This window comes from Peromyscus maniculatus, chromosome 4, assembly GCF_049852395.1.
Source record: "Peromyscus maniculatus bairdii isolate BWxNUB_F1_BW_parent chromosome 4, HU_Pman_BW_mat_3.1, whole genome shotgun sequence".
Lineage (NCBI taxonomy): Eukaryota > Metazoa > Chordata > Mammalia > Rodentia > Cricetidae > Peromyscus > Peromyscus maniculatus.
Genome location: NC_134855.1, coordinates 157,472,684 through 157,497,173, shown reverse-complemented (window position 1 = coordinate 157,497,173; position 24,490 = coordinate 157,472,684). Strand labels below are relative to the sequence as shown.

General features: G+C 45.6%; 1 protein-coding gene across 8 annotated transcripts in view; it reads right to left on the bottom strand.

The window, feature by feature from the left end:
* The window catches only part of Osbpl2 (oxysterol binding protein like 2), a 50,355-nt gene that overhangs the window by 4,371 nt on the left and 21,494 nt on the right, over positions 1–24,490 (bottom strand). For 5 of the 8 annotated variants that reach the window (XM_042276927.2, XM_076571338.1, XM_076571337.1 and 2 more), the window contains 10 exons: positions 22,836–22,977; positions 19,660–19,735; positions 15,818–15,952; positions 15,086–15,183; positions 10,099–10,281; positions 8,353–8,460; positions 7,602–7,691; positions 4,713–4,836; positions 3,189–3,329; positions 347–470 (listed from right to left, as the gene is read on the bottom strand). In XM_042276927.2, the coding sequence (XP_042132861.1) occupies positions 347–470; positions 3,189–3,329; positions 4,713–4,836; positions 7,602–7,691; positions 8,353–8,460; positions 10,099–10,281; positions 15,086–15,183; positions 15,818–15,952; positions 19,660–19,735; positions 22,836–22,977 (1,221 nt within the window). The remainder of the gene's footprint in view (positions 1–346; positions 471–3,188; positions 3,330–4,712; positions 4,837–7,601; positions 7,692–8,352; positions 8,461–10,098; positions 10,282–15,085; positions 15,184–15,817; positions 15,953–19,659; positions 19,736–22,835; positions 22,978–24,490) is intronic. The other 3 variants (XM_076571341.1, XM_076571340.1, XM_076571342.1) reach the window with 1 other exon arrangement.

Below are 24,490 nucleotides of genomic sequence, written 5' to 3'. Positions count from 1 at the left end.
TTCTTTTCTGTCGTTGCTGTTTTGAGATAAGGTTTTACTAGGTAGCTCAGTCTGGCCTGGAGTGTATATTAATCCTCCTGCCTCATCCTCCCAGGTACTGGGATATAACAGATGTGTGTCACCACACCTGTCTAACACATTTTCAGTTAATTTTAACATTTTACAAAGGACTGGGCTGTGTCAAGCTGAAGTTAAAATTGTGCACCACCTTTCACTGCTCTGTAAAGTGCTGTCCTTGGAGGGCAACACCCTGTTTGTTAGTCTGGATGACAGGTCTGGGCATCCTTCTCACAGAGAAAGCCTAAGCTCACCCACACAAGCCCTCTGGGGAGGACCCAGCAGTTACCCATGTTGCCATTCTCCATGCCTCGGATGTCAGGGCGGAGGCGGCAGTCTGTGGGTGGCAGGGTCTTCTCCATGCCTGACTCCAACTCATTGAGACTCACAGTGAAGCTGGTGAAGTTGTACATCTGCAGGAGAAACCAACCAGCACTGTTACAGTAGCTGCAAGAGAATCATGCGTCTGTCCTGGCCTGATCCACGGGTACCCTAAAGCCACGATAAACAGTCTGTGTGGCAAAGCTATCCACTGGTCAAGAAACTGTCTTTGCCTCAACTGACAGATGCTGTCCAAATGGACAAGCAGGTCACAGAGGAAGTGACTGACAAACTTTGCTAAGGCAAGGTAGGAGAGTCCTTCAAAATTCCTGTTTACAGCAAAGTCTGTCAGATATTCTAAGCCTGTAGACTGAATGGATGCCCCAATGTTGTAGAAGAACCTTGGGTGATGGTTCAGGTGGCCAGATGTCTCCGTCATTTCTATAGTTTTAGTAATATTTACCAAATAATTTTACTCAGGTAATATTTTATCTTTCTTGGGTCTAATGGGGTTGAAGACTAGCTAGTTATACTGTTTTTGTTACCAAATTCAGAAAAGAAACTTATAAAAAGATGTAAAGTTTATTTTCTTAATATTAGTATTTATTTAAAGATTATTTATTTATTATGTATACAGTGTTCTGCCTGCATGTATCCCTGCACACCAGAAAAGGGCACCAGATCTCATTACAGATGGTTGTGAGCCACCATGTGGTTGCTGGGAATTGAACTCAGGACCTCTGGAAGAGTAGCCAGTGAGTGCTCTTAACCTCTGAGCCATCTTTCTAGCCCCCAAGATGTGAAGTTTATAAGGTTGAGAGACATAAAAGTTTAAGTTATTTGTCTAAAAAAATGTTTTAAGGTCTAAAAAGATATTTTTAGGATAGTAATACTAGTTATGATAGAAAGTGGTTTAGGTTAAAAATAAAATGTTGGAATCATCAAGATAAAATAGAAAATAAGAATATTTTCTCTGATTTTGCTAAGTACTAATGGACTGGACATTATGAATGTAATTCTTACCTGATAACTGTTCTACACACACACACACACACACACACACACACACACACACACACACACACACACACACACACACACACACACCAGCTGAGGACCAAACCCAGGGCCTTGCGCTTGCTAGGCAAACACTCTACCACTGAGCTAAATCCCCAACCCTGTGATAACTGTTCTTATTGTACATAGTTTTACTGTGTTAGAGTTAATACCTTTTCTTTTTATTTAGACACAAAGGGGGAAATGTTGTGAGATAATCTTTTCGTACACTGTGAAGAAGTGTCTTTGCCAAGGCACCTTCTGATTGGTTTAGTAAAGAGCAGAATGGCCAACAGCTAGGTAGGAAGAGGTTAGGTGGGACTTCTGAGGAAAGAGAGAAACCTGGGAAGAATCTAGGCTTGCAAGAGATGCCAGTGAGACACAGAGCAAGTTGGACATACAGAGTGAGGGAGAAGTAAAAGCCATGTGGTAGAACACACATTAATACAAAAAGCTTAATCTAAGTTATGAGAGCCAGCTGGGAACAAGCCTAAGCTACAGGGCATGCTTTCATAATAGGTCTCTGCGTCATTATCTGCGGGCTGGTGATCCAAACAAAGTTTGATGAAAAAGCTTACTACAAATTAGGGCCTTGTTTGTGCATTCTAGGCATTCCATCACTAAGCTACATCACAAGCCCTGGAGTCCTTCTCTTTTTTTTAAAAAAAAATTATATTATTAGTTTTTGTTTGGTTGGTTTTTTGCAGGGGGTGGGGGTTGAGATAGTGTTTGTGTAGTCCTGGCTGTTCTGGAACTCAATCTGTAGGCCAGGCTGGCCTTGAACTCAGAGATCCACCTGTCTCTGCTTCCTGAGTGCTGGGACTAAAGGCATGTGCCATCATGCCTGGCTTTATTTTGGTTTTTGAGACAGGGTCTCACTATATATAGCTCTGGTTGTCCTGGAACTCATTTTGTAGACCAGGCTAGCCTCAAACTACCAGAGGATCCACCTGTCTCTGCTTTCCCAGTGCTAGGATGGAAAGGTATGTACTGCCACATCTGGCTTTTTTAAAATTTAATTTAATTATTTATTTAAGATATATTTATTTATTATGTATACAGTGTTCTGTCTGCATGTTTTGCCTTCACACCAGAAGAGGGCCCCAGATCTCATTCTAGATGGCTGTGAGCCACCATGTGGTTGCTGGGAATTGAACTTGGGACCTCTGGAAAAGCAATCAGTGCTCTTAACCTCTGAGCCATCTCTCCACCCTACTTTTTATTTTTCAGTTACATGTATGTGTTTATACCTATGTATGAGTGTGTACAAACACACCCAGAGACCAGAGGTGTTAGACCCCCTTGGAGCTGGAGTTACAGGTAGTTGTGAACTGCTTGACATGGGTGCTGAGAACTGAACTCAGGTCCCCTGGAAGAGTACTGACAGTATGGAGAATGGAAGCACCAATGCTGCAGGTATACAGACTCAGCCATGGGTTCTGCATCAAGATCAGATATCAATGCTAGGTGGATTTCTGTACACAATTCCCAAGTCCCACATGAGCACTACAGCACGCAGAAGTCACTCTCAGGCTGGATCATGGCATTAGAGTCACATGCAGCTCCAGGGAGTAAGGGCCCTCAGGATTGTGGGGATGTGATGGAGTCTCCCTGTTTGCTTGGAAACAGCTGGTTGGCTAGATATAAAAACAAGGTAGAAAAGTTGTGGGCCTGCCTGGGATGGCACAAACAGGACTGATCTGCAGTAGGCAGGCCTGGTCTCAGAGAGGGGTGCTAAGGTGTAGGACACAGACCTGAGCTGAGTTGGGGGGCCGGCTGTTGATTCTCCAGAGAAGCTTACTGCCGGGGATGACTTGCACAGTCTCCTGAGCCACAGGAACGTCGTCCGTCATGTCGTCAGGTATATCACTGTTCGCTTTCTCGGGGCCGTCATCCTGAAACACAAAACACCTCACTATGGCCGCTGGCCAGGAGCCCTGTCCTCAGAGCACTTGAAGACTTGCTCCCAAGCCCCTGTGCAGAGCCAAAGCCTTTTCTAACTGAGGAAAAGAAAATTAAACTCTCTCCTGTTAGTAATGCCATCAGGCCTTAGGCTCCTGCCTCTACATGGCTTTGCTTTCTGCAGAGCTGTGCCAGGCTGGATTTCTACTCTCTCACAGAGAAGAGAAACAGGTTGAAATAGAAGCAGGTACACACACTGTCTTCTCAGAGACATGCTTGGCCATGTATCTGCCTGCCTTCTGGACACATAACACATCATCTGAGACAGAGGGCCTCCTGATGCCATCTGTTGTACAACCAAAAGCAGTTCTCCTGGGCAAGCTCATAAGCCCATCCCATTTTAAGAGACACAGCTGTTTGCCTTTAAAGTCAGCTATAGGACACAGCTGTTGAGGGACAACACCAGGGACAGAGGATGAAGCTCAGGGTCCTTCTACCTGCCAGCAGCAAAGCCACCTGGACCAAGGCAGCTGACTCGTCACTAGATGATCCGAGGGAACGGTGAAGTTAGTGAACATGGCACTGGACACCACTCGGCAGATTCAACATTCTAAATGGGATTTTTCTTTTCTTTCTTTTTTGTTTTTAGATAGGATCTTACTATATAGTCCTTGCCTTAACAGCCTGGAACTTGCTGTGTAGATTAGGCTGCCCTAGGACTCACAGAGATCCTCCTGTGTTTGCCTCCTCAGTGTATTATCACATCTGGTGAAACTTTTTTTCAAGACAGGGTTTCTCTGTGTAGTCCTGGCTATCCCAGAACTTGCTCTGTAGACCAGGCTGTCCTCAAACTCACAGAAATCTGCTTGCCTCTGCCTCCCCGAGTTCTGGGATTAAAGGCGTGTGCTACCTGGCTTGAACTATTACTTTTAATTTTAATTTTGCTTAAGAATAATTCATAGTCACCAGCATTCCAAAATTCTTAGAGGAAAGTCTTTGCCAGGACTTCCTGATTGTTGAATATATTACTGAGAACTCAGAGTTGGAAAAACAGAAATGAAATGCACTTGACTTCTTAAATAGGTCTCAGCTAACTCAGGCAATACAAGAGAGATTTATTACAAAGAACTACATGAAAGGGCTTGCATCCCCTTGGAAGCTTCCAGCTTATAAAAGCAGCTACAACATAATCAAAATCAAGTCAAACTCACCTCTGCCCCCATTCCAGAACCCAGACAGAGGACAGTTTTGCCTGGACAGACATAGTCCATGTACTACATATACCTCCTGGCTGAAGGCCACAAAAGCTGTGCTTCTGGAGGGCTTACTCACCTCAGGCCCCACCCTGACCAGGGTCGACTGGAGAAGGCACTCACCATCTTGGCCTTCCTGGGGTGGTCACTTCTCCTTTCATGCTTCTTAAAGGACTCATATGAAACAGGATCGATGCCCCACAAGCATTCTGTCCACTTGCCATAAATTATAAAGAGCTTCTTCCTGCTGCAGTGAAGGAGTTTAAAACAATTAACAGTCATCTACAGTGCAGCAGCTTGATGCTGACCTGGTGCTCCCTTCTGTCAAGTCGTTTACATTCTGGGACACCTCCAGGTACTGATACGACAAAGAAGCTTTGTATTTTGGAACCTCATTCATGCTGTAGGCTATCCCTGATGCCAAACAGAAAATGAAGACACAAAAGCCTAAACTATTATCAGGGCCTTAGAAAACAAGGGGAAAAGCACAAACGCATTTTTCTAAATGCTACACGTGCCGACCCTTTGCTGGGGTAAGTGCTCTACCACTGGGTTTTTGATGTACTGTGAGTCCTTCCAATCTTTTTCTATCAAATCTACCACAATGCCTCCAAGGTCACGAGATGGTATCTGCTTTCTCCTTAGTTGTCACCCACTCCTTCATCTAGTCTCAGCCCCGAAAGCCCCTCAGCTCGATCACAGACGCCGCCTCACACCAAAAGGATCAGAGCCATTTAGGATGGACTTCTTCCTTTCTCCTCTGTCTGGGAAGAAAGGTGCCACATGCTCCTTGGGAAGTGCTGCCCTGACAGAACAGCGCTATAAAGAGGACACAGGGATATGTGTAGGCGCTTGTAGCGCTGATAGATGTGAACTCAGGAACACAGCCCAGCTCCTTAAGCAACTCTAACTGCAATGAAAAAGTATGCTTGGTGCTGTAGAGAAGGTTCAGTGAGAACACAAGGACCCACGTTCAGACCCTTAGAACCCACATAAAGCTGGTCATTAATTCCTTCACTGGGAAGCAGATACAGAGCCAGCTAGCCAGAGTCAAGCCAAATCAGGGATCTCCAGGTTCAGTGAGACCCAGTCTTAAAAATAAAATATAAGAAAGAATAATAGAGAAGCTATCTAATATTAACCTCTGGCTTCCACCTGCATGTTCATGTACACAACACACATACACAAACATGTACATACATATACACCACACAGACAAAAAAGAAATGAAATGAAACGAAAAAGCATGCTTAGATCCAGGATGCAAAACCAACAGCAGGTCAGATTAAGACTCTCCCATTGGCTGGAATCCTCAGCCTGCTTCAGACCACGGGTAGGCCACTCTCCAAAACACCTGGGTGCCCTTGGTCACCATTGTGATCATGATAGGGCCATGTCCTTTACAGTGCACATGTGAGGTCCTAACTTATCTCATTAATCTAAAGTCTGACATTAATATACAGGTTTGAACAGATGAGTTTCTGGTTCCCTAGAGATAGGCAGTGAGAACAAAATGACTCTCTGGGAATTATATTACTGAAGGGGAGTTGGTGATAAATAAAATTGAGACCCAGAACATAATTTTACCAAAGGGAGAAAAATCTGGAAAATATGTCAAAACCCTACTGGCCATTTTTCTACAAAAAAAATCTCCACAAGGCCCTTGTTTAGAGTGGAAAATGCAGGTGAAAGACCCTAACCCTTCAGGCTTACCCCCCCCCCCAGCCCCAGGAAATGAGAAACTAAAAAAACTAGTTCCAAGGGCCACCTGACTTAGCCATTATTCAACTTGTGACAATGTAACAATGTAAAAAGATCTCTGTTAAGAGATGTGCTCAGCCGGGCGTTGGTGGCGCACGCCTTTAATCCCAGCACTTGGGAGGCAGAGCCAGGCGGATCTCTGTGAGTTCGAGGCCAGCCTGGGCTACCAAGTGAGCTCCAGGAAAGGCGCAAAGCTACACAGAGAAACCCTGTCTCGAAAAACCAAAAAAAAAAAAAAAAAAAAGAGATGTGCTCAACTGTGACTGGGATAGTTGCAGGTGTTCCAGGAAGGACCACTGTGACCTTTGTGTAAACTCCCTGATACCTCCTTTGAGGTTTCAGGAAGAATGTACATGTGGACGTGACTGTACCCACTCTGTGATCAGACCATGATCTTGTGAAACGAAATTGTATGGGAATTGTAATCTTATGGCTTTTGTGGGTTTTTCCTTTAAAAACCCCCATGTGGCTGCAGTAAGATGCGGCTCTTGCTCTTAGGAGCAGAGTTTGCCCTTCTGTACAGTCGCCAATAAACCTCTTGCTATTGCATCAACTGGACTGGAGTCTGGGTTCTTGGGGCACCCACTCGAGAAGATAGTACCCTGGGTCTGGGGTCTATCACAGGCACATAAACAGTGAATGCCCGACGTGCTTTCCTGATATGTAAGTGGGTGCCCACACAGTCAAGTGTTAAAAATCTAAGTTCTGTTTATAAAACTTTAGCACTAGAATCCAGCAAGGCTATGCAGGCTGTAATCCAGCATTTGGGAGGTGGATGCAGGATTCTAAGACTGATACCAGCCTGTGCTGCACAGTAAGACCATCTCAAAAAACAAATGGGGTGGGGAGAGCCATATCCCTGAGTAAAAAATGTTTTATTTCTTTCCCGCCCCCCCAAAGACAGGGTTTCTCTGTGTAGTCCCAGCCATCCTGGAACTCACTCTGTAGACCAGGCTGGCCTTGAACTCAGAAATCCACCTGTCACTGCCTCTTGAGCGCTGGGATTAAAGGCGTGAGCCAACACCACCTGGCAAAAATGTCTATTTTCTTAGGCTGATTTCTCTTTCCATATGGGACAAGCTTCACTCTCCTATCACCAGAGACTACACTCAAAATTTACCTTTAAAAAACAGAAAAGAAAAAAGAGCTAGCATTGTTTCTACCATGAATATCATCGTGACATAACCACATACAGGTGCAGCACTGGCCACTGTAGACCCACACCCACAGGGCATCAATGAGTAGACTTACTTTTTGTCTTGAATGTACCCTTCTACTCTGTGAAGTTCCTTTCCAAACAGTCCACATGGCTTGAAGTGAAGTATACACTTATCTCCAGTTCTGTGGGAACAAACACAGGCATCTGTTTACGTAAAACAAGCTACAGGGGAAGAGAAAAAGACTTGGCCACCTAGGAAAGGAGGCCCTGAGTAATGGTTAACATCACAAGGGGCTTTGCTCCTTGACAGAAAGGCTCTGTAACTGACTTGGGGTGATTGTTTGTGCAACTAGATAATTTTCTAAAATATCACTTCAGTGTCCATTTAGAAAATAGGTGAATTTTATGATTTATAAATTATCACTCACTAAGGTGTTAACAAGCAAAGCCAGTGAGTCGTAAGCTTCCAGCTGTAAGCCTAGATCTTTTTGGGCATAGTGATCACATTTTTCACCTTCACAGACAATACTTAGCTGCACTTTACACTTTTAAATAAATTAACAATGATAACAAAAAAACAGTCAGTCAACATGGGACATTCCTGATTATTTCAATACCAAACAGAACTAAATCTAGCCAGACACCATGTCTAGGGGCCCCATTACAGGAAGGAAGAAGCTGAGGGACAGGAATAAAGGGCTAGAAGCCCAGAGAGAAGGAATGCAGACAGAGACAGCTCCCTTTAGGTCAGTCAGTTCATCACGGCTTGTCTTGCCATATACAGCCTGGCCTGTCACCTCTGGCTCAGAACCACCATCCCCAATACACAGATGGGCCTGTCACCTGTGATTCAGGATCTCCACTATCCCATACTGTTCGATCCACAGCTGCCCAAGGATGACATTGTGTACACAGCAGGTGGGGTTGGTCCACGTGTAGGCTTCATTATGTCTGTGAAAGCACCAAAAACAAGACATGGCAGTGAAGCTCAGAACCTGGGTGACCCAGAAGGCCATGACCAGTCAAAACCAGACCTTTCTGAGAGCAAAAAACTGTCTGAGAGCAAAGCAGTGCTTTGAAGTCTTCCCAGTGCAGGCTATTTAGTCAGCATGCATCTGAAATTTATTTCTCCTTTCCTTTGTAGCATCAACAAAGCTTTCTACTTAAATGTCACGACAAGTTAATAAGCAATAAAGGAAGACTAAAACAAAAGAGAGACAGCTCTCCTGGGAAGCTGCCAAGAGGAAAGGCTTGTGAGAATCATGGTCCCTCCGCAGCCTGGATGTGGGGAGTGCAGGAGGAGAGCGTTGCTGCTGTTAACACTCAACTCTTCCTTTGAAATGACCCTGCCCCACAACCTCACAGCATGAAACACCGTGGTGCCTAGACTTGTACCTATGGGAGGCTACATCAAGGAGCCATGACTGAAGGCAAAAGCAGCTTGACACAGGGTGGTTGAGGACACATATCTGGACTCTCTCAAATGGTCCAAGTAGAACCCAAACATGTTTCACAAAAGCATTTGCAGCTTACCAATTGTGCCCACCTCAACTCCCAAAACAAAGACTAACTACCATGACAAAGGCCCAGCAGCTGGTATTCACCACAGGTGCTTCCCTCATGAGCCTGCTTCTGTGTTCCTGGGGAGATGTATAGATCCTTGTTGTTGTTCAATTTTTGAGATAGGGTCTCACTTTGCAGCCTTGATTGTCTTAAAGCTCACTATGTATACCAGGCTTGGCCTTTAACTCAGACAGATCCAACTGCCTTGGTCTCCTGAGTGTGGGGATTGAAGGTGTGCTCAACTAGACCCAGCCTGCCCATGGGTTCTTAAAACTGTCTGGCAAATGGCCAGTGCAGAGCAAATGTGACATCGGTGCTCCCCCACGGTAGGCTGATAATAGAGAACCACTGTAGCAACTGAACCCCTGGCCTGTGGGGCTGCAGCGGGTTCCAAACTCTAGCATATGCTGGAGACTTGCTACTGGCTGAGCATCTCTGATGGGAGCTGGGCTGGACAGCCTCTAAGAGGGATGTCCAGCGGTCCTCACCTCTAGTCACTCAACTTCATATGTACAAACAGACATGCCTGTGTGACCATCAGCAAGCAGAGGTGTGTGTATGTGGCCAAAGAGGAGCTTTTGTATCTCCTGTCTTAGCTGCTCTCTCTACAGGGTTCCTCTGCCTAAGGAAGGAGGACCGCCACTGGAGAAGAGGGAGTCTATGACCGAGAATGAAGCTCTTTCTGACCCAGGGCCAGTGTGTCTAGGTGCAGCCTAGAGATAAGGAGCCAAGCTAGCAGTGATGGCTGCTGGGTTGGGGGCTGTCATGCAGCAACAGTTGATGGCTAAAAGTGAGTGGCTCCAGTCAGTGTGTGAGAGGAATCTGAGACTCATCCACACTGGCGGCAGAGGAACTCACCTCACCAGGAAGCCTAGCAGAAGAAGAAATGCTGCTGGCAGAAAGGCTGTCTGTCAGTCCACAAAAGGTAGGGATCTCCCCAGAAAGAAGCCTTATGAGACATGGAGGGGATAACTTCCTCCCAGTCAAACAGGGAACTCATTACTCTTGCTTGCTCTTGTTACTCACTTGAGAAGCTCCAGTGTGATGGTCCCCCGGGGCTCTGCCTCGACACTCTTGCCCCAAAACTTCAGCTTTGGGTAAATGGAACCGTGGAACATGAAGTCTTGGTTGAGACCTTCTGAATAAAATGCACTAATAGGAGGGTGGTGACTGACCTGTTCAGATATAAATCTGAATCCTAAGTCTTCCCTAGGTCCAGAAAGGAGAATGGAAGGGGAAGAGAAAAAGCCACATTAATGACAGCAATAACAAAGGGCCGCCAACTCACCCGCCAGCTTCATCAGCCACTTGGCATGCTCTGCCCTCCCCTAGCAGCTGATATAGGCTCTGGGCCCAGGAGCCTCCAGCTGTGATAGGCAGCAGAAATACCCAGCAAAAACCTCTCAGGTTGCATATCTGGCCACATACCACACACACTACTGGGAGGGAGCCTCCATCTGGCCTCCTGCTTATTCCACTGACAGACACCTGAGCCTTACAGCCATCAGCCAGGCCAACAACAATCCCAAAGTCTCATTTCCATCTCCCAAGGACAACCCAAGTGAATCTAAAGCCTATGAAGGGGTGCTCCTGTCCAGCCTTTGTACAGGCTCCCAAAACTTCTATGATGGAATGTCTTAGATCCCAAAATATTCCTGGCCAGGAAATAGGATTTTTAGCAGACTCCCTTATTCAATAAAAATGTCAGTTTTTAATTGTTCCGGAACTATGAATACACCTACAGTTGTAGTCATTAAGAATTACAAAAGCTAAACCACATAATTACTAACGTAGCTGGAATCAGAATTCCCAATCATTACAGAGGAAGGAAAGTTGAAAAATTAGATTTTAAAAGGTTGCCTGCCAAGGTATGTAATCTACAAAATGAATACTTGTCTAAGAAAAGCAAGTATATTTTTAGCTGTTCAAGAGGGGTTTGAAGGATGAAGGATGCTGTACACAGCCAGGTCTGCACAGTACTGTAGAGCAGGGCCACTTAGTGTCAAGGAAGCTCAGTGTGGAGATACCAACCAGCAAGCGTGGAGAGGAACACATGCCAAACTGAGTGTGAGGGGGTTTTCCTGGCAGCCTGTGAAACTAAATCCAAGTCAGGTTAAGCTTCCTGTCTTACATCCATTCAGCACTTCAGGCTATTCCTAATCTCTCATCCATACAGTGGCTGCTGTTGCTGCTTTTTTTTTTTCCTTTTTGTTGAGACAGGTTCATGCTATATAGCCCAAGCTGGCCTGGAACTTATAATCCTCTTGCCCAAACCTCCTAAGTGCTAGAATGTAGGTATGAGCCACCATGCCTAGCTCAAAAAGTTGTTGTTTTTTTTAAATTATCCAGAATTTCTTGCCTTCTATTCTCTTTCTCCCTCCCTTCCTCTCTCTCTCCCTCTCATTTTTTAAAGATTTATTTATTTATTTATTATGTATACAGTGTTCTGCCTGCACATATGACTGCAGACTAGAAGAGGGCATCAGATCTCATTACAGATGGTTGTGAGCCACCATGTGGTTGCTGGGAATTGAACTCAGGACCTTTGGAAGAACAGTCAGTGCTCTTAACCACTTCCTTCCTTCCTTCCTTTCCTTCTTTGTTTCTTTTTTCTTTCTTTGTTTCTTTTTTAAGATTTGTTTATTTATTATGTATCTTTCTCATTTTTGAGACAGGGTTTCTTTGTGTAGCTAGCTCTGGCTGTCCTGGAACTCTTATAGATCAGGCTGGCCTCAAACTCAGAAATCTGCCTCTCTCTGCCTTCTGAGTGGTAGGATTAAAGGCATGTACCACCACTCCTGGGCTCCTATCTTATCTTTTCAAATATATTTTAATAACTTCCTGACAGCTAGACAAGATTTGAACCTCAAATCTTGGTATGTGAAGGGCTTGTAGGTGGCCAGCAATGGCAGCTCCTCTCAGAAGTGTCTAGAAAAGGAAAAGAACCACTTCACCAATTCAGACAAAGCTACATCCTTAAGAGTGACACTTGCGGGGGCTGGAGAGATAACAGCTTAGTGGCTAAGAGCACTGGCTGTTCTTCCAAAAGACCCAGGTTCAATTCCCAGAACCCACATGGCAGATCACAACCACCCCTAACTCCAGTTTCAGGGAATCTGATGCCATCTTTTGGCTTCTTCAAGTACCAGGCTCACATATAGTTCACTTCAGGCAGCCCAAACATTTATACACGTAAACTAATATTTTTGTTTGTTTATTTTGTTTTTCAAGACAGGGTTTCTCAGTAGACCAGGCTGGCCTCGAACTCACAGAGATCCGCCTGCCTCTGCCTCCTGAGTGCTGGGACTAAAGGTGTGTGCCAGCACTGCTCAGCCTTAAAATAATAATTTTTAAAAATGTTTTTTAAAAAAAATGGTGCTTGGGGCCAGTTTCCCTCTCATTTGGGCCTCAGTTTTTTTTTCTTTTTTTTTTTTGTTTTAATTTTTATTTTACTTGCATTGGTATTTTGCCTGCATGTATGTCTGTATGAGGGTGTCAGATCTTGAAGTTAGAGACAGTTTTTAGTTGCCATGTGGGTGCTGGGAGTTGAACCTGGTCCTCTGGAAGAGTAGCCAGTGCTTTTAACCACCAAGCCATCTTTCCAGAGCCTCCCTCCTTTTTTAGAATTTTTTTTACGGACCTCAATTTTCTGTTCCTCATCACATCAGACTCTCTCCTGACCAGTCCAACTTTTTCAGAAAAAAATGGAAGTTGGAGAGCAAGGAGCTTGGCCACTGCAAGCCAATATCATATCACAGTGGTGCTCTAGATAGCTCCTTACTGGCTGAGTGTGAGAAGACCAGGGGCTGGAGCTAGCATGTTTTTTACTTTTCCAAACTACAGTGCAATATCTTAGCAGGTCCCCAAAGAGCCTGCATGAACAAAAATGACAATTACTCCCCAGATGGATAGATTCCAGAGCTGAAGAAAAGACCATCAGGGTAACAGGCCCAGGAACAGACAGTGAAACCATTTGCACACTAAAGGCAGGCTCACCTGAGACAGGCCAGTGCCAGGATCCCACAACCAAACACTACAGAAAATGCTTATCATCACACAACACACCAGCAGAAAGCCCAAGAACCAAAGTTTCAGAGAAACTGTCCTCTGAATTCATTGACTGATCAACAACGTATCACTACTTTTATGACAAAGAAAAAATGGTACAAATTAAACTATGACATAGGAACACTGCAACCAGAAAAACAGGCCTTAGAATCAACAAGAAACTACCATTTAGAAAACTATAATATGCCAGGCGGTGGCGCATGCCTTTAATCCCAGCACTTGAGAAGCAGAGGCAGATGGATCTCTGAGTTTGAGGCCAGCCTGGTCTAGTGAGTTTCAGGATGGCCAGGGCTACACAGAGAAACCCTGTCTTGAAAAAACCAAAAAAGAAAAAGAAAAAAGAAATGAAACTCTAACATCAAGGAAAATGATTATGGCTTTATTGTTTGTTTTTGAGACATCCCTGGCTGTCATGGAACTCACTTTGTAGACTAGGTTGGCCTCAAACTCAGAAATCTGTCTGCCTCTGTCTCCCAAGTAATAGGATTAAGGCGTAAGCCACATGTCCAGCTAAGGAAAATGATCACGATACAATGCAACAGTCATCAATTAACATCTCACACACAGGAAAACCTATGAAGATGTGGACACCATTTGTCTTTGGCAGGTTACATCGGACTGTTTTCTACTTCTGGCACTGCCACATTCTATATAGAACATTACATTATCATGGCTAAAACACCAACAGACTCCATTGAGTGAATCCCCCAAATTACCAGCTGACTCTGACTTCCAGGGCAGCGGTAGAACTCTTCTCTGCAGAAAAGGTATCAGAGCAGGTGGCAGGTGCTGGCTCTCCTGCCTGCAGCCCGTGGCCTGTGTCAAATAACCATTCTGCCAGCCAATGAGAATACCCCATCTAAATCCTTCCAGCAACTTTCTTCCCCCATCAGAGAAGATCTATCTAGTAAATTACTCGGTTGTTCTCCACATTCCTGAGGCATAAGCACAATACTATATCGGCCACAAATGCAGCATAGAACGATAGGTCCCAGAGTGGTAGACTAAGAATGATCCTGAAGAGCACAAATGGGCCCACTAGGAACTGTACACACTCAGTGACTAGTCCCTGAAGGCTCAAGCAAGGCTGAAGTGAAAACGCACCAGGGGTATGTGACATGTGGTCGGTGTCACCACAGCAGCATCTCCAGGACAGTTTTCTGCATAACTGCAGGAGGCCCAGAGTTGACAAAGCAGGTAGCAACAATCTCCCAGTCCAGCCCTCTAGAGGCTCCCCACCATCCAAATGATGTAGGATTCAGGGCCTAGGCTCAGAGATCTACTAAGTCCAAGGATGAGGATGGAGGGGTTATACACTGCTCATGTGCAGGAGCATTTACCTCCATCTGCCCTGACCCCAATACCCTGGAAGCCTCACATTCTAAAGGCCCCAAGAGGCATAATACTAACCAGAAGAAACTACACAAAGGGATTTCAGCAAACATTCACAGACTAATTCTTCAAGAAGCTAACTCTTGGGGCCTGTCCAACCATTCCTGAGACCCTGCAGCACAGGCATGGACTAAATAGAGACTTGAGCAGTTTTCCCTCTCCTTGGGTTATTTCTCTCTCATCAAAGTGCTGCAGCAAATGGCACAGACCTATTATTAGTTCTGGCTCCGTTCTTTTTGAGAACTAGTGACTCCTCATGTCTAGACCATGTAGTATACATATACCACTAGTAGTCTACATAACATGGCCTCCATCCTTGAGCCCTCTGCACTAAGAATCTATGCCAACCCTTCTTACGGTACCAGGGTTCTAGTCCATCATTAACATCACATTCCACGTGTGTGAACACCTTCTTACCCACAGCATTCCAAATACTTCAGTACCTCCTAATCCCAAGCATCTATCCTAATCTGAGGAATCAATGCTAAAGAGAGAACTGAGCTCTTCTGTCAACCAAGAGCCCTTCAAGACGTTCATGATGAACTCCCCTTACCTGATCAACTCATACGTCTCCCCCAAGAGCGGGTTGAAGGGTTTGCCAGTTCTCTCCCACTGGGAAGCCACAGCTGAGACCGCAAAGGCAGCTACAGACTGCAAACAATTCAAAGATGGATCAGAAAGCTTCAGGCAGTCCAGCAAATGAGTAAAGCTCCTCACAAGGCGTCAGTCACAGGCATTTAGTCAGCATCACTCTACTCTGCCGACTTCTCGGGTTTCCACCCACAATGGTTTTTCATATTTATTTATTTTTCACAAGGTTTTTTGTTTGTTTGTTTGTTTAAGATTATAGAACTTCTGGAGAAACACCACTGTTAGGCACTACTTCCTAAAAGTCACAAAAAGAGGGAACAACATGTTTTCTCCTGCACACCCTGCAGATGCTGGAGCAATGTCCATGTGTCTGTCTCACACACTGGCACTCCTTTCCATACAGGAGTATGAACACACACACACACACACACACACACACACACACACACACACACACACACGTAAATACCCATCACGTAAGCATATATACACACATAAGGCAGTGGCACTGAGATGCCAGAGGGAAGCCAACTCTGTGAGGCTCACTGCTAGGAGTTCTGGCCAGATACCTAGAGAGAATACAATTCTTCCAGATAGCTCACCAGCAGGATACCTGGGTCCCTACAACCATGGGGTCAGTCAGTCAAACAGCTGTGGCATCAGGACTGTCCTCACAGGCATATGCAGTGCCCACCTGCATCCTCTCCAGGGTCTGAGGCTGACTTGAGGCTTTATGAATGAGGTACACGTGCTCCATGTACTCCGTGATCCGTTGCAGGAAGCTCAGTGGCTCATTGAAGGCAATTGGCATTGTGATCTTGGACAGCTCCTAGAGGGAGCCAAAAAGACACCTGGTTGGGTTTCCGAGGCTTCTGGGAGTGCTCCAAGGATCACACCCTCAAACTCCCATACAGACAAGATTTTAGAAACCCTCTGTGGGCAACCTATCTGTTGTGAGCACTGGCTTCCACCTTAGCCAACATGGAATGTCTTCCTGAGGGGCAACCAGGGCAGTTCTCCATCTCCCAGGCCTGGGGGCCACTCACCACCTGCATCACATGCAGTGATCACAGGAGCTCCCAGAGAGCCACCTTATCTCCCTTCACCCACTCTGGATGAGTGGTACCAGCCCCACTATTAGAACTTGCCCTTGCTAGGTAATGGTGGCACACACCTTTAATCCCAGCACTCCAGACGAAGAGACAGGCAGATCTCTGTAATCTGTAAGTTCAAGGACAGTCTGGTCTACAGAACAAGTATCAGGGCAGCAAGGGCTACACAGAGAAACACTATCTCAAAACATAAAAACCAGACCAAAAAAAAAAAAACCCTGAAACTTTAGCTGGCAGGCAAGTCTTTCTACAATGTGGCTTTGCTTGGAAGGCATTTCGGAGTCTGCAAAGGTGACTCAGGAATCTTTTCTCAAGCACCATGGAGCAGAAGTGAGGCTGCAGCTCCTGCCTCCCGAGTTCATGCACAGAGGACAAAGGTCTGCAGGAGCTATTCCTGAGCTGGGCTTCTAGAAAGGCATTAATAGAAAAAAATAGAAGGGCTTCCAGAAGGGAAGTGGAGCTTTTTTATAACAGAGAAGGCTCAGATGCTCCAGGAACAAGGACAAGCTTTGGATCTTAGGTTGATTTTCAGACTTTCTGTATTGTAAGCTAGAATGATCCCTTTGCTCTCACTAGTCCCAAATGTCACGAATGTCAAGGCACAGAGATTGACAGAGTGCCCTGGGGGAGGTGCTATGCTCAGCAAATTACCAACAAAACAGCCTTCTTAGCCAGGTTCTGGGAGATGGCATTCTGGGAAAAGTTAGGGCCTTGTTTACAATGCTGATCTAGGCAGATCCCACTGACAACCTGAACTCAGACTGTGAACCAGAGTCAGGCTCCTCACAGAGGCTACATGCCAAACTGAGAGACGAATGGATATCTCGGAATATGAGGGTGCTGGATAGAATGCTGAGACAGGAGTTACAAGTCAGGTGACTTCTGACATATAGAGGTGACCAAAACCACAAGGAAGTTGCATAAGGATCATCAGGAAGGAAAGAAGCTTATGACTACATCCACCACATCAAGAACAAGTACAAGAGAGCTAAGGGAAGAAACTCTGAGACGGCAGCCAGAAAAGCAGAAAGGCAAGAAAAGACAAGGCTTCATACGCTTTCTGTGCATTACATACCTGTCAAGTAAAGTTGAGCCCACAGTGCAAGAGGTCAGAGAGGTCAGCAGCGGGCAGGAAGAAACACAGAAGGTCCCCAGCAAGAGGAAGGCTAACTGGGCTCACACGCACTTGCATGTACACCGCTTCTCTACTCTAAACCCTCAGCTTTGGGTTCCACAGGCCAGGCTCCACCCCTGCTGCTGGGTACAGTAATATAGCATACAAAGCAGTCTTGACTACAGCTAGCAAAATGCTAACACATCTTTCCTTTGATCTAGCAATCCCATGTCTGGGCATCCATTTCTGAGCCTCAGCAAGCATACATGCAGGGCTAGCCCCTGTAACCCGCTTTGGTCGGCCAAAAGCTAAAAATGGTCTAATGTCCAAAACAGGGCACCGTCCCACTAAACTGAAAGACAACCAAGAAAGGGGCATGAAGTAGTTACAAGATCACTTAAGAATTGGCAGCTGAGTGGGAATAGGAATAAAGAAAAGCCTATTGCCTCTCTGAAGGCATGGGGAGAAGACTTAAGACATAATTCAGGGTGTGGGACATGGGGTAAGAGACTTTGAGGGTGGGTGACAGCTATTTGTGGAGAGGGACAAAGACAGGAAGCTGAGCTTCCTAGGACACACTGCCATGCTCTGGATGTGGTCTTAGTATCCCAAGGTTTCAGCAATTAACTCTGAAGAATTAAGAGAATGACATTTAATCCATCTATAGTGTTGAATGCCAGTCCTCTGGGAAGCCATTAAGATTAGGTAAAGTCATTGGGTGGAGCCTCCATGGTTGACTATGGTAGCTAAGTAAGAACAGGGCAAGGGAGCTGGTGAGATGGTTCAGCATGTACACTATAAGAGAGAATTCATTCCTGCAAGCTGTCCTCTGACTTCCACATGCACATGTGTGCACATAAATAAATATAATTAATAATAATAAAAGAACAGGGCAAGGGTTAGGGAAATAGCACAGTGGTAGAATGCATCTGAGGCTTTGGATTTAATCCCTAGTACTTATAAGCAAGCAAACAAACAAAAAACAGGAAGAGAGACCAACAGACATACAACTGTACACGTCACGTCCCTGTCTCCCCCACATGATGTCCTATGCTACCACATAGTTCTGTCAGCATTGAAGGCATCACCAGATGCATGCCCTTGGCCTTGTACCTCCAGAGCAGCTAAGAATAATCCTCTTTCCTTTTTTTAAAACATGGTTTCTCTGTGTAACAACAGCTCTGGGTGTCCTGGAACACACTCTGTAGAGCAGGCTGACCTCAAACTCACAGAGATCCGCCTGCCTCTGCCTCCCAAGTGCTGGGATTAAAAGTGTGCGCTGCCATGCCTGGCAAGCCAATCTTTCCTTACAGTTCACCTACTCTACGGTATTGTAGTACAGGCAACATAAAACAGACTAACACATATTTAATGAATTTGACTTTGGACCCATATTTTGAAAGAACATTATAAAAAGAATCTGTAAAAATCAAAAATGAAACAGATGAGCCTACATGATTCTCCCAGACCCATACATAATCACTGATAAAAAAACAGGAAAACTTTGCAGTAGGGATATACAATCAAGCAATTAAGGTAAGGTCAACATCCCCAGTAAGATGTATGGACACTATACAATTCTGAATGAAGACAGACAAGAGCTCCTAACTTCTGTGTGCTCCTGCCCAAAAGAGAATCTCTAATTATGTGTTCTTCCAGCTTCTAATGTCAACCCCATACCAATCTATCTACCTTGAATCAGTCTGAAGTTATTTAAAATAAAAGGTTGGGAGGAAGTGAAGTTTTCTCTGGGAAGAAAGTATAGAAATAATCACAAACAACAACAAAAACGACATTAAAAGAATGCAGGCAGGCACATCTGAAATCTGGCAGTGTGCACTTCTGGACCCTGTTACTTGAGTGTCTTGTTGCCAAGTGCTGGTTTATGCATGAAAAGTGCCCAAGCCATATGAGCACACTAGCTTCTAATAGTCAAAGACGACCATACGGAAAGTTAATGGCTACTAGACACTTCCTGACACAAAGCCTCAGGACTTGACAGAAGCTATCTGGAGCCTAGTGTGTGGCTAGGGCCCACCTGCTCACATGCAGAAGGTGTTCAGGCCATAAGCAAATTTTCAGAGCAATTTCAGAGCACCAGGAAAAAGGCCTTACGGAATGTCTCCTACCACCTGCTGTTCCTATGTTATGTTGTTTCCCTTCCCCTTATGCATTTGTTCCTTCCCTGCCTTGTTATCTTAATTTCATGAATATAAATATACAGCGTACATTCTCTTAGATACCAATAGTGCAAATCTCATGGGAATTAATACCTAATCTCCATGCTTCAAATGAGTTATCTTCACTCACCAAACCAATGCATTTTTTCAGGATACTCCACACGCTGAAATCGCTTCTGGTGAACATGGGGGCAGGAAGGGCTGTCCTGTGAGTAATTTGAGAGCAATAGGCATTTATTAACCAATGGAGTATGTATTTCTCACAGGAACTGCTCAAGACCACCATCTTTGCTCAAGACCTAAATATCAGTGTCTCTGAACAGCGGCATGACTGGAAGAGTTTCAGTCACAGCTGAGACTCTGCAGGGTGTCTGTACCACTGTTTTTAAGTCCTGGTAATGGTTACTGGTTATAGCAACCTTGGAGTCTTCAGCCGACCCTGCAGTGGCCAGGCCACTGTTTTTCTCCTGTGAGCTGGAGACAAGGCTGACAATGAGAATGAAGTCCCTCTGCTTGCTTCCCTACTGCCTGCTTTAGGAGCTTCGGCCCAACCCCAGGATGGTGGGCAGAGCTGAGACTAGAAAGTGAAATGAGTCAAGAAAATCCCCTCCAAAGTTAGCTATCCAACCTCTGACACAGACCTATCTTCCCAAGGTGCACTCCTTCTCAAGCTACCCTCCACTCATAAGGGCCCAGAGGTAACTTTATCAACTCCTGCTCTGGCTACCTGGGGACAGACTATAGCTCCCTCCAGAAACTGTGGGCTACACTGAGCACTGTCTCCATGGAGTAGGAAGAAGCCTCAGTAGAGATCTGACTGCCTTGTGGGAAGGGATATGGCCCATCACAGGAGTGCAGAGAAGGCATCATAGAGCAAGCATTCAGATAATAAACATGACTGCTCTGAGCCCTTAGAGGCCACTCTAGTTTTTACTGTGGAATTCTCAATGACACTCCACTGAAGTTGAGCCAGAGAACATTAACTGGGCATTTTGATCCTGGGATGGTGACAGTTGGGGTCTGCCTGGTAAGACCTCAGAAAGGGTTCATGTGGGTAACTGAATCAAGACAAGAGGGAGAAAGGAAGCCCTGAGACAAAACAGGAAAGGAAAAGAAATCTTAATGTTTACTGAGCACTATGCACCAGGGCTGCCAAAAACAGCTGAAATGCTGTGCACATGGAAAACTGTGAGGGCCACAAGTGGAAATTATAGCTCTGTAGAGGATCAGGGTAAGGTCCCAAGAATACAACCTGTGCTGGTTAGTTTTTGTCAGCTTGACAGAAGCTAGGATTATCTGGGAAGAGGAACCTCCATTGAGAAAATACCTCTATCAGACTGCCTATACGCAAGTCTATATAGGGCATTTCCTTGATTAATGACTGATGTGGGAGGGCCAAGCCCACTGAGGGCAGTGCCACTCCTCGGCAGATGGTCCTAGGTTGCATGAGAAAGCAAACTGAGCATGCCATGGGAGCAACACAGTGAGCAGCATTCCTCCATGGTCTCTGCCTTGGCTTCCCTGATGATGGACTGTTAGTCCTGATTTGGTTGTGGTGTTTATAACAGCAATAGGAAAATAACTAACACACAACCCTTGCAAGATGGGAAGGAACAATAGGAAAAGACATGAAGGATGGCAAGGCTCCAGGCTGAGACAGCAGTATGGGGAAGAACTTAGGTATGCACAGCTCTAGATGTAGAACTCAAAGCAAGAGGCACCAGGGGAGACAGAGCCAGGAGTGAATGAGGACAGGTCTGAGTACAAGGGATAGGGGAGATGTCAGTCCTCATTTCAACACAGTGACCATGTAGATCAACGCCCAAGATGGAGTACTTCTGTGAGCAAACAGGGCACTATTCAGAGCCCCTTGGGACTGGGCTGTGAGGCTAGGAATGAATCCCAGATACATTAGCTTTAGGCAGAGAACGGAGGTGGCACCAACACTGACTGTGATAAGTACCACTGTACTTAGAAGGAAGAATGAGGGAAGGTGGCATACTTGATGCAGCGTGGACATGAGAGAATCTCAAGATCCAGGTACATTTAGAGGCCAAAGCATCAGATCAGGGTGACAGAGAATGAAGCAGTGGTCCCAAGCTCAGTGATGTGTTTGATCACAAGGTGATGTACACTTAGAAGTGCTGTTTGAATTTTAGATGGTCTTTTAATAAAAACCCAGAGCCAGATATCAGGGTGGAAGCTGAAAGATCAGAGAGGCAGAGCAGCCAGCCACTCTCACCTCTACGAAATCCTCAGCCTCAAGAGAGTGAGTTCCTGTGTCCTCACGCCTTACATACTGTTTTCTGCCCAGCCATGTCACTTCCTGGGATTAAAGGCGTGTGTGCTTCCCAGTACTGGGATTAAAAGTGTGTGCACTACTGCCTAGCTCTGTTTCCAGTGTGGCCTTGAACTCACAGAGATCCAGACAGATCTCTGCCTCCCGAGGGATAGAATTAAGGGTGTGTGCCACCACTGCCTGACCTCTATGTCTAATCTAGTGGCTGGCTTTGTCCTCTGATCCTCAGGCAAGTTTATTAGGGTACACAATATATCACCACATAGGAGAGAGATGGTGAGGTATAGAGTGAACATAAGCTACCTTAGACAGGCCTTCACAACCCATGTGATGTGCTCCTGCACCCACTAAGCACATGAGCGTAGGACAAGAGAAGGGTGAGCACCCTGGGCATTGAGGGAACCTGCCCTGAAGGTAAATGGGTCCATGTGTAAGGTCAGCAGTGAGGCTGGAGGGTCCACTGAGACCCCAAATATCTTTTAATATATGTGTAAGGAAGCCTATGTCCCAAGGATCACCCTTGTGGACTCCTGCTTTTCCTAACAGAGACTGAGAACTTTCCATGATGACCACTGTTATCATTGTCTAGATACACAAATGAACATGGTAAGAAAAAATGGAATGTAGTTTTGCTGCAGCAACTAATCAAACCCTTCCGTCCCTACAGGTTCAGTGGGCAACATTTCTCAGTAAGACACAGAAGGGACAACAGAATTAACCTGGTGTCTGGAGGGACAGGTGGGTCTGTGGGTGAGGTCTGTGGGTCACGTTATGCACAGGCCCTACGCCATTTTGGGACAAACACTGCCCACTGTCTCCATGCCCCCAGCAGACAGGCAGCAAGTCTCATGAGACTTTGGTGGCTAGACTGCCTGGAAGAGTCACCTTGGAACTGGGGGTGCACCAGCTCAATTTATGAGACCTAAGGGGATACCTTATAGTACATATGGGAGTGATCATAGATATACTTTGGAAAATTCTGAAACAATGCATGTAAGACAGCCTACCTGTGTTTTTGAATTCCATTCTCTTGTGGTGGTCTCTCCCCACTTTTTCCACTCCTAGTACTTTTGCTGGTGTCCAAATCAATCATCCCACTGATTTTATTTGCCTCTGAAAAGTCCCCTGTAGAGTTATCAGAATCAAAGCCTGCAAGAAATAAACACAATGGTCATGTTTATTAGACTTGGGAGACAGAGAAACCTACTTCAAGACTACACCAACGAAGGCCTAAATAAAGATCTGCAAACCTTTTATTTGGTTTTGTGTTTTGAGACAGGGCCTCACTATGTAGCCCTGTCTAGCCTGGAACTTCTGTTTGTTTGTTTTTTTGGGTTTTTGGAGACAGGGTTTCTTTGTATAGCCTTGGCTGTCCTAGAAATCACTTTGTAGACAAGGTTGGCCTGAACGTGGAGATCCACCTGCCTTTCCCTCCTGTGTGCTGGCATTAAAAAGTGTTCACCACTACCACCTGGCTGGCCTGGAACTCTTTATATAGACCAGTCTGGCCTCAAACTCACAGTGATCCACCAGTCTCTGCATCCCGAGTGCTGGGATCATGTGCCACCATTCCCGTCTGATTGTTTTCAAGTGGTACATTGAGAATAATTATCTTTGTTCCCAATTCAGTAAGAGTGAGGGCCCATCTCAGTGTCAGGCCACACAGAAAGAACACTGCTGTGTGGGAGCAGCACCTCTAAAGTCCATTGTGGTCTACTGGGATGGTGGAGATCATCTGAACATCAATAAGGCTGAAGCCATCTTTGGGGAACATCAAGACAAACTTATCCAAAAGCTCAGGGGTCTGTGAAGTAGTATCTGCTACACTGAGTCCCTGGTGAGAGGGCACTTATGCGGGACTTGTAAGTAAGGAGACATCTGAGGTGGTCACTCCAAGGCAGGCATGGCCTCCCAGGTATGGCCCGGGGACTCCTCCTCCGAGGACTACTGATGCTGTTCCACAGCAAGCTCCACTTGTAGGCACACACTAATGGGGAACAGAACCACTGAGTTTCAACCATGAATAATGAAAATTATTCCACTGAGTTCTGGGAATGGCAAGGAGCTCAGGGTCTCCTTATCGGCCACTGGGACTGAGCAGTGAATGTCTGATTGTTCATACCCAGATGCTCTACAAGAATGGAGGTTCTAGCAAGCAGGGGGACAGGGAGGAACAATCCTGGCAGGGCTGTAGCTTGGGAGCCACTGCAGTACTTCAAAGCTCAGTGTTTGTGTACCTAAAGTCAAAAACAAGAAATGAAACAGACAAGCCTTGAAGTCCCTTTCCATGGGCAGTGAGTAGTCCTTCACAGAAAACAAAAGGGCATTCTGAATATGGACAGCATAGTAGATAATGGAAATGTTAAGGATCAGAGAGCTGTGACTGGAAGAGTCTACAGATGCCTGGGGGGACCCAGTTCTGGCAGCACCAAGAGGAAGAGCAGTTCTCCTCTACCCTGCTCACTGATGGCCTCTGTCCCACCTACCAACCACTTCAGCCAGGCACAGTGATGCACACCACCACTTACAATGGTCACTTCAAACATAAAGACTGAGCTTTGAGATTGCTACTGTGAGGGCAGGGAAGGTATTTGTGTCAGAGTATATATGTTGTGTATGCTTGTGTTCACGTGCATGAATACATCTAGGACAGATGATGGTA